The sequence below is a fragment of the Poecilia reticulata genome, linkage group LG2, assembly GCF_000633615.1.
Source record: "Poecilia reticulata strain Guanapo linkage group LG2, Guppy_female_1.0+MT, whole genome shotgun sequence".
NCBI classification, from domain to species: domain Eukaryota; kingdom Metazoa; phylum Chordata; class Actinopteri; order Cyprinodontiformes; family Poeciliidae; genus Poecilia; species Poecilia reticulata.
The window spans coordinates 20,796,596-20,806,875 of NC_024332.1; the positions used below are offsets into that span (position 1 = coordinate 20,796,596).

General features: G+C 43.7%; 2 protein-coding genes across 5 annotated transcripts in view; one reads left to right on the top strand and one right to left on the bottom strand.

The window, feature by feature from the left end:
* agap1 (ArfGAP with GTPase domain, ankyrin repeat and PH domain 1) overlaps positions 1-5,458 on the top strand; it is a 47,789-nt gene extending 42,331 nt beyond the window's left edge. For all 4 annotated transcript variants that reach the window (XM_008396535.2, XM_008396515.2, XM_008396526.2 and 1 more), the window contains 2 exons: positions 3,761-4,010; positions 4,086-5,458. In XM_008396535.2, coding sequence (XP_008394757.1) covers positions 3,761-4,010; positions 4,086-4,295 — 460 coding nt within the window. In that variant the 3' untranslated portion in view covers positions 4,296-5,458. The remainder of the gene's footprint in view (positions 1-3,760; positions 4,011-4,085) is intronic.
* A 3,654-nt stretch (positions 5,459-9,112) lies between these two features.
* gbx2 (gastrulation brain homeobox 2) overlaps positions 9,113-10,280 on the bottom strand; it is a 3,971-nt gene continuing 2,803 nt past the window's right edge. The window contains exon 3 of the mRNA XM_008396502.2: positions 9,113-9,982. Within this exon, the coding sequence (XP_008394724.1) occupies positions 9,441-9,982 (542 nt within the window). The 3' untranslated portion in view covers positions 9,113-9,440. The remainder of the gene's footprint in view (positions 9,983-10,280) is intronic.

A 10,280-nucleotide genomic window follows, 5' to 3' on the forward strand; every position in this document is an offset into this window, starting at 1 on the left:
CCCCCCCGCTGCTCGGCTCCTCTTTAGTTTCCGTGCAGCATCAGTGGAGCGTCTCGTTTCAGCCCAGGGATCGGCTTCCCGTCGCTCCGGCCCGTTCCTCCTCCTCCTCGCCTCATCTGCATGGTGGCAGCTCCGTTAACCCCTCGTCTCCTGCGCCGGCCTCTTTTTAATTATCTGAGCCCATCCGAGGGCGGCTAACGACCCGCTAATTGATTTCAGCCTCTCTCTCTCCGGCTCCTGGTGAAGGTGGAGCCGATCGGCGGCCYTCACCTCTTCTGGCAGGGATTCATCTTTAAAGCACATTAGGTCAGGCAGTTAGCTGATGCTCCATCTATCCGGCTATTAATCTATTAATTAGAGGGCTAATTAGGCCAGAAGAGCAGCCCGACACCGTGTCACTCTTAACCCCATCCTCACCGCTCATTACCTCCCTCAGCCTCCACCGGAGCTAATGGAGGCTCATCCGTCTGACTCAGACTGGAGCTGCTGGGAACCAGAACCACAAGAACCTGAGCAGCAGCAGGAACGGGTTGCCAGGTTGGATGGTCGGTACCATCTGGACCCGTCTGGATTTTAGGAAGAGTTCAGATCATTTCCAAACAGCATCACTGAGAGAAAGAAAAACTTGAATCAGTTAATTTACTGTGAAATCTGTAGAATCAATCGATCAGCAATGATTAGTCATTGATTAGGTAACTATAAAACAGAAATCAGAGAAAAATATCATGATTTAAAATAGAACATCACCACAGAAAACTCCTGGTGCTGGTTCCATAAATATATTTATTTTATTTTATAGATTTTATTTTTGAGTTGTTTGAGTTTTCCGTGTTTTGGTTGTAATCTGTCACATCTGGTTCAGGATTTTCTATTTTCTGACATATTTCAGTTTTTATTCCTCAGATTTAATTTGCAGCAGATCTTTATTTTCTAACTACTGATTTTAGAAAACATTCAGTCCAGATTTATCTTTATCATTTCTGGTGAATCAGTTTTTATTTCCTGTTTTATTTTTGGATTCTTGTGTTTTTTGTTTTCGCTGCTCTGATATTTTATTTTCACATTTATCGCCTCGTTGCTGATTCTTCATCTCTAGTTTTAGTTGCTCTGACTAATCTGGACTTAATCCATTTGTCCTAGTCAAAGTATTTTGTCTGAAGCATCATTAGTGGATAAATGAATCTCTGGGTTTGTTTCTGTCGCTGCGACAGAAACAAACCCGGCTCTGGTTGTTGGTTCAACGCCTCCAGGAAGCGCCGAGTGTCCAACAGGCAGACAAAGCAGCCGCTCGGGGAGAACACACACACACATGCGCACACACAGACATGCACACACACACACACACACACACACACACACACACACACACACACACTCACACACACACACAGTGAGAACCGTTGGAGCTCAAACAACAGGCAGGAAGTCAGATGCTCAGTGGGCCCAGCACGGCGCCCTGAGGAACGCCAAACAACCAGAGCTGATGAAGCTGTCAGTCAGCAGGTCAAAGGTCAAAGGCTTCAGAGACTGGAGAGTCCAGCACAGACCCCAGTTTAATCTGGAAGTTTCTTTTCTCTGTTGTGTTTTTTTTTCAGGCTCTTGTTGCCGTTGTCTCTCTGTGGAAACCTTTTAGGGAACATTTAGTTTTTGGTTTGTAGTTTGAGTTCAGGGATTTGAACTGGTTTCTGTTCGTTTTTTTTCATTTTATTGAAACATTCAGATGAATCTGATCTGTAACAGGAACAAAACCAGCAGCAGCCGTCCTGCTACAGATCCACTGCAGCTCACACACACACACACACACACACTATCAGCCCTCTGGGCTGCGCTTGACATATTTGCAATATGTGTGTGTGTCTCGTGTGGCTGTGTGTGTGTGTGTGCGTGTGTGTGTGTGTGTGTTTTCCTGTCACAAGCGATCTCACCGGGACTCATGTTTAATTATCTACCCAGCATGCCTTGGTGCTGAAAACACAGCGATTCCTCTAATGGGATGTGAAAAGGGACACACACACACAGATTAACACACAACCTGAGTGTGTGTGCTGCAGACACGTTAGCACACACACACTCAGCGCTGTTAATTAGTGCAATTAGCCTCTCCAGTGTCCAGAGCTGTGTTTTCAGGAGTCGTTAACTCGAGACGGAGACTCGCTGTTTACTAAATACACGCCTGGAAGTTCACACACACACACAGAGAGACACACACACACAGAGAGAGACACACACACAGAGGCAGTTAGATTACATCACAGTGATGCTAATTTACATTAAAATGTGTTAGAAATATTCAGTAATGGTTGTAAACACCAAACCATCAGAACAAGACGAAGTTCAACTTCAAAATGGCTGAAAACCCATCATGATACTAACCAATCAGATCATCAGTATCGATGACTATTGATTTGATTTAGTGTTAAACATCTGCTGATGTTTCCTTTTTTATCCAGTTTTTTCTTTTAAAGTTTCCAAACTTGAAACTGCTGCTGTGCAATTTACCCAGCAGGCTGTTGCTAATCAACCAAAGAGCTAGTGGGCTGTTGCTAGGCAACAGATGAGCGAGCGAGTTAGTTGATTCCACTGCTAGCTCCGTTAGCCCTGAGCTGTTGAGCGACTACAGTCTCTCCTCTGCCTACATCCCCCAGAATGCCGTGCGGTTCTGGTTCTGGATTTCTCAGTGTAATTATTGAACATCGACTCAGACGGATCGTCTATTGATCCCGTTTCCATGGCGACCTGTAGGGTTATTGGTGTCCGGTGTTTCTGGACGCCTGGCGGCTCTTAGCAACTCCAGAGGAGGAAGGCATGCGTCTCTTGGTCCCACGGCCTCACACTTCCTCCAGAGTCCCGCTGGGCGCTCACACACACATGTATAAAACACACACACATATAACATGCACACACACACTCGCGCTCTCCAGGACTCCTCCAGGCTTTGTCCGCGGGCTTTGGGCCGTGGTCGGAGCCGGCCTCTCTGGTCTCTGGGTCGGGGCAGGAAGGAGGAACCTGGAGACATTCCGCCATGCTAGGCGCCTCCTTGCCCCCCCACATGCTCCTACTGCCCCTCTGTTGCCTCCCAGCTGGTATCCAGGAAGAGAGCTAATGAGATCCAGAGCTGTTCCCACACCGATCCATCGGGTTCAGAGAGAAACCGGTTCAGGATGAGAGACTCTGCCATCGGTAGCAAACGATCCTTCAGTCTGCAGCAGGAAACGACTCAATACCGGACCACTGGTCCACTGGGCCGCCAGGCCGTCCAGACTGATCCCTGCTGGCTGAGTGAGCCTCTGTTTACACGGAGGGATTAGCCGTCAGATTAGAGTCACTCTGCTGTGGATTAGACAGATTAGACAAATGATGACCCTGGATTGGTGATGATTCTTCCTCCTGCCTCTCAGATGTAGAAACGTTTCCTCATCGCCGTCTGAAGCCGGACCTGTCGACCCGATGCAGAAGCATTCCTACCTAAATGTTATAGAGGGTATGACCTTTGACCTGAGCCTCCAGAGCCACATGGAGGCGGCAGCATTCAGTTTCTAAGATCCACAGATCTGGAACAAACTTCCATAAAACTGTAAACCAGCTGAAACCCTGACTTCCTGTTTGTTGCTTTATTTTCTGACTTAAAGTTTACTTCCCGTTTCTTGTTTGATGTTTTTATAAATCATTTTATCTGTTTTTTTTCTCTCTGATGTCTGGCGGCGGTGAGGTGTTCTGATGATGCGTTCTGATGAGCTGTGATGTCATTTCCTGTCTCCAGGGAGGAGCGTGAGCGTTGGATCCGGGCCAAGTATGAGCAGCGTCTGTTTGTGGCGGCGCTGCCCGGCGCCGACCCGCCTCTGGGCCAGCAGCTGCTGCGTGCAGCGGCAGAGGAGGACCTGCGCGGCGTGGTGCTGCTGCTGGCCCACGCGTCCCGCCAGCAGGTCAACGACACATTCAGCGACGGCTGCTCCCCACTGCACCTGGCCGCACACAAGGGCAACGTGGTTCTGCTGCAGCTGCTGGTCTGGGTAAGCCTCTTCCTGGTCGGCGCCGGCCGGGCCGCCAGCCGGACCCAGTCTGACCCGATTCCACTGTCTCCGCAGTACGGCGCTGACCTGATGGCGAGGGACGCCCACGGGAACAGCGCCATGGCGTACGCGCGGCAGTCCGGCAGCCAGGAGTGCGTAGAGGTTCTGGCCCAGTACGGCGGCGCCGACGAGCGCTACGCCCTGATGACCACGCCCAACCTGCCGCGCCGCAACGCCAACCGCAACAACAGCTGCAGCAGCCTGGGCAGCGCCGCGCTCATCTGACCACCGCCATGACGGGACCAGTGCACGATGGGAAACGGGTCTCTTACCTCAATGGCCAATGAGAATCCAGGAACAGGGACACATCCCACAGCACTCATTTCCATGGTGACGAGAGGAGAACCGGCCAGAACCAGGCCCGGTGGAACGGGAGCTTAGACTCTGTTTTATTTAAGGAGTTTCCCCGCTGTGAGTGTGTCTGAATGTGTTGTGTGTGTGTATGAGTGTGTGTGTTGGTGGACCAATGGGAGAGCGGTCCTGGGAGCCTCCAGGTTCGGGGCCCAGAATCTCCTTCTCCATTTCTGATTAGTTCGTTTTGTCCAAACGAACCAAGGGAACGTCGTCTGACGAAGGGCTGTTTCTTCTTCTTCTGTAAATACTGCACCTCATTTCCTGTCACGGTCGCCGTGACAATGAGCACAAACAGGAAGTAGTTGAGTCTGTCGGTTTGGTTTGGGACTCAAGCAGGAGGTTCTGGACGATCTGATTGGCCAAGTCAGCAAGAGGTCAAAGTGCAGCAGCGTATTGGAGCCATCAGAAATAAAAAAGTACAGGAGTACATCTCTGCCAACAAACTGATTTAAAAACAAGAACACTTATTTGTTTCTCAACATTTATTGAGATCAGAAATGTATTTTTTTCTAGACTAATTTCAAACTTTTGGCAGAAATGTACTCCATATGAGAACCCAGTGGTTGATCCAAACCCAGAGTTGATCCGGTTCTGGACCCTGAAGTTCATCTGAACACAGAGTCGGAACGCAGTAGCTTCCTCTGCTGACGTTTATTTCAATCTAACAAAAACGTCTTTTAATCTGTTTGGTTCGTCAGCCATTTTGCTGGGGTTCCTGGTAACCTGAAGAGGCTGATGTTCCTCCTCCTGTTGGCGTCAGGTCTAGTCAAATCACTCCTGGTGTTTGTAGAAAGTGTCGACTGAAAGTGAAGGAGCCTCAGGAAGAACACTGTCTAGAAATCCTAACCTAGATGTTGCTGCAGCAGCTGGATTATCTGATTTCACAGCTCTAAACTCAAACTTTCTCCTCTTGCCTTTTTTATTTTGCCTTTATGATCCCAGAATYACACAAACTGCTTYTCCATACATTSTGTGTGAACATTGTCCATGTTTTTTACTGTCAGTCCAACCAGAACCAGAACTACGACATTTTATTTGGGTCGTCGAAGATTAAAAAAAATTAATAAATAGTGAGACAAAAACCTGAGATTTTCAGATTAWAATCAGAAATTTTCTGGAAAAAATGTGGAAATCTCTTGAGTTCAGAAATTCAAAATATTTTGAGGAAAAATGCAGAAGTTTTGAGATAAATTTCATATATTAAAAAAAAAAAAAAAACTTCCGAGCTTGCAAAGGTGAAAATGTTCAATTGTAGTTAAGATTAAACTCAAAGTTTTTTTCCTCATAAATTTGTGACTTTTTGAGCTCAGAAAATGTTCTGATTAGAACATTTTGGATTTACATCAAAAATCCAAAATGTTTTGATGTAAATTGTCTTGTTTTTCTATCTCCGATGGTTCTGATCAGGGAGTCGGCTGATAATTCAGAAATGCACTAAATTTGACTCAGTCTGTCCGTCTTTATTATGATCGTTTTCTAATATAACTTTATTTATGTTTATTGAAACTTATATCTTAATCCATCATCACAGCACATCTTGGTTAAAGGGAAATTTCTAATAAATCTGCGAGTAAAAAGTTGTTTTTATTCTGACTTTATAAGTAATAAAGCAAACAGCCCAGAATGTGTTTTAAATTTATAGGAGAAAATCTGATTCAATAAAAATCTGTCCAGGAAGTTGGATATCATTATTTAGTTTACATAATACAAGATCAATTTTGTGATTCAGCTTCAAAAATTGTGGCATTATAATAGGAATTATTTTAGCAGAAAAAAGTTTACAGGCCAAGAAAGACGGCTAACATCAATTTTACTGCGTTAAAAAGGGAAGCTAATGCTAACTGTGCTCTGGGTTAGTTGGACAACAAATAGAAAAGCTGCTGAGTTATTGTCCCTGTTAAGATTTATATTTTATTGTTTACACACTCTGAATATAAAATGTGGTAAATTGGAGAATAAAGCACCGTGTGATGATGTAGCTACAGATTAACCTGTTAGCTTAACATTGCTAACTGATAAAAGCTGCTGGCTAGCTTGCCGTTTTGACATCAAGTCATTCTGTTGATCTCTAATTAATCTTTATGCATTTTGGGACATTTAAAGCCATATTGAACATTTGGCTAAATTTATGGAATAAACCATAAAGATCTGAATTTAGTTACTGTCAAAACAGTTGAGTCATGTCGCTGCTTAGCTAGCAGTTCAAAGAATTCATTAAATCAACAGCCTGGTTTTAGCAGGTGAGGAAATGATTAACAGTCTGGGTCCATTAAAGAGTCATTTTCCTTCTGACTAAATTTAAAAAGTTTAAATTCCCAATGAAAGGAGCATTAACCAGTGGGTGAGTGAGACAAAGCTAAGGAAAGAGCTGCTGGTTTTCCTCTAAAAAGCACGTCATCGTTCTGGTGAGTTTCTGTTTACAACATTAACAGGTCAGTTTGTTAACATTTAACAAACCAAGCGGTATCAGAGAAAAATCTGTGTCGGCTCGTTTTAATTGTTAGCGTCAAAACTGCCGAGTCATTTTCCCAGCTAGCTCGCTGAACAAATTAGCTTCATTAGCAGACTTTTTTACAGTTGTATGAAAGCGTCATTTTTTTTTATTTTTTTTTTCACTAGAGTTTTGTCCTTCATGCTAAATATWAAAAAAATTAACAGTTTGGGAATAAATGCCAGCATAAAGCAACAGCCAGTAATTTTAATAGTAATTATGCACGTCTGTTAGCATAATCCTGCTAACAAGGAGCGTCGGTAAAGATGTTTTCTTTTGGTTTCTGGGTCATACAGTTAAAACAAAGCAAAATAATAAATGTAATAATTGAGAAAGATGTTTTATTTTTTATTTTAAGTTTTCATATTGGAGCCTGTTTTAGTTTTCAGACGGTTCTGTTGTAAACCTGCTCTGCTGAACTGCAGATAAAACCTGTAAAAATGATTGTTTTGCTTCTGGAAAGCAGAGGCGGCAGTGTAAATAATAAAAACCTGTTAAATGATGAACTGTAGAAATGTTTCTGTGCTAGACTTTAATAATGACTTTCATAACTTCCCTCCAGCCTCCATCTTATTTAAACTCCCACAGAAAAACCTTTTTGTACATTTCCTCTTGAAGTCCATCCACGTTTTATCCTGTTTTATCATCCAGAGCGTTATTGTTCTTGTTGTCACTGTTATTCTAATTATTATTATTATTATTATTATTATTAATAAATTTTGTTGTACAGTACCAATGTTGAAAAGTTCTACCTAATGCAGAATCTTCTACTGTAATTTGTCTCTTTTCAATAAAGACAGGAAAATGCTTCTTAATATAAACTGAACATGTGAGATTTTATTATTTTAGGAATATTTCCTGTTTTTAGAAACATGAATATTAAACAAATGTTTCCTGTGAGGTTAAAATAATCCTGACGGAGCCGACATTCCTGCAAACTTAACAGCGTTTCTGAAATTTTGATTAAGAAAAAAAAATTTATTAAATTGTGCAGATTTGTCAGATAAAATTTGACAATAAGTGAGTTTTTTTTTCTTTTACTTTGAGGAATTTAAAATGTTTCAGCTGAAAACTGAAACTTTATTTAATTTAGATTTTTAAAACCAAGTTTTATTTTCCTGCTAATCTGTTCAGAGATATGAATGATATATTTTAGAGTATTGTTGAGTATAAACACTTTAAAGTAAAACAGACAATAGTTGGTATTTTACTTGGTAAATTGTCAATAGAAATTAAAATGAACTAAAGACAATATTTAGTTTATTAAATATTTGTCTTAAGATAATAATGAAAGCGTAAATAATATTTGATTTTCATCAGCAGATGGTTGAGGAGGAGGAGGATGAAGATGATGAAGGTCTCGTTTATCGGCCTCCTGGCGCCGYCATGTTGGATTCCGCAGGCCGTGGTTCGGATCCAGGAGGCCGAACCTCGACCGGATCTTTGTTTCCATAAAAACACAAAATTAAACTATTGTAGTCCGAAAATAAACAATAAAAATTTTAAATTTTGTGTAAATAAATCTGTTTTTAATTTTTAAAAAGTTTAACTTTATTTAAAACATTTGGGGCTTAATTATTACATTTCTTTAGAAAAGTATTTTTTATAAACTCTAGAATAATTAAAAAACATRAATAAATATAAAGTGAAGGATGTTGGTTACATTTTTAGATTAAGTTAATCGGGGGATTTTTGCACCTGGCAACCCGCGTCATTCGCACAGGTGCTTCAGTTCTTCACCTGGAGCCGCCGGTCGGTTCACAGCGAGCAGAAATTATTCAGCTTTTATTTATTAAACCTGATTAATAAACGACAGGATGTCACCTGGAGGAAGCTAAATTATTATAGATTATTGTTTTTAGATTAATTAGTTTGAGTTCAACCCGCCGCCATGTCGCCTTCCGCGTTTCTTCATTTTGATCTTCAGTTTATTTCGATTTTTTTTTCTTCACTTCTTTAGCCGAATTTTGTTTCATTTTTACGAAGTTTTCCTTCTTCATTCAAGTCTGGAGGCCTAAAAATGAAACTAAACGTAAAGAATCAGTGAAAGTAAAGAGTTTGGCTTTTAATAATCCAGATGTGTGTGTGTGTGTGTGTGTGTGTGTGTGTGTGTGTGTGTGTGTGTGTGTGTGTGTGTGTGTGTGTGTGTGTGTGTGTGTGTGTGTGTGTGTGAAGGAGTCAGACTGAACGCATCGGCTCACTTTGCGTCCTTTAATCGCAGATTTTCACATCAGTGTATAAATAAGTTAGCAGCTTCATTCAGTCCTGCGCGCGCAGCTTGCGATCTGTATTTACATCATTAGCTGCTCCACGCGCTCTTTGCGGCGCAGTTTGCGGTGAAAAACTGCGGCTCTTTCAGCAGGTTGAACGTTCTCGGGCTCAGACGTTAAAAAGAACCGGTCAGTGAGATCCGTCTCAGCATAGTCACGGAGTGAAGAAGAAACATTTTAATTTAACGAGTCAAAAGCAAATGACGTCAGAGGAGTCTGGTTGTCCGGGTTCGGTCCGAACCCATCCGAACCATCCTACGGCCGGGCCTGCTCCATCTGCTGGTGCTGACTCCTGATGGCGAAGCGGCTGACGTGCACCGGGATCGGAACCACGATCTTGGGGTTCCGGCTCGGCTCCCCGGACTTGTTGTTGACGTTTCCGGCCTTGACCCGTTTCCACTTGGCGCGCCGGTTCTGGAACCAGATCTTGACCTGCACCTCGCTCAGTTTGAGCGCATGCGCGATCTGGGAGCGCTCGGTGAGCGACAGGTACTTCTTGCAGTGGAACTCCTTCTCCAGCTCCAGCAGCTGCTCGCTGGTGAACGCGGTGCGCCGCCGCCGGTTCTTGCCGCTGCCGCCACCCGWCGCGCCGCCTCCCGCCGCGCAGCCGCCGCCGGACGCCGCGCCGTGAAGGTGGGGCGCGTCGTCCAGGCCTCCGCCGCCGTCCGCGTCCTCTTTGTGGCAGAGGGACGTGAGGTTGTCGTCGGAGCTGTAGTCCAGGTCGCTGTCCATGGAGAAGCTCTCGTCCTTCCGGCCGCTGTCCTCCTCCTTGGACTCCTCCTTGGACAGAGCTCTGGCTGCGAGATTAACAATAATCTGATTATACGGAAATTAAATCAATACATATCAATCACAAAAAAACTTTAATCTGGTTTATGTTCCAAATAAAAAGCCATTTAAAAAAACATTTATTTCCCAGATTAATCATTTAAATATGCTGATTGATCAGAGCCGCTGTTGGATGTTAAGGTGAGGAAGAGGAGGAGGAGATGAAGGTGCCGGTATCCATCATCAGCCTGGATCGGAATCAGGACGCGCTGCGGGACGTTCCGCTTTCACGCGTAATTACGCACCGATGTCCCCACGCGGCCTTCT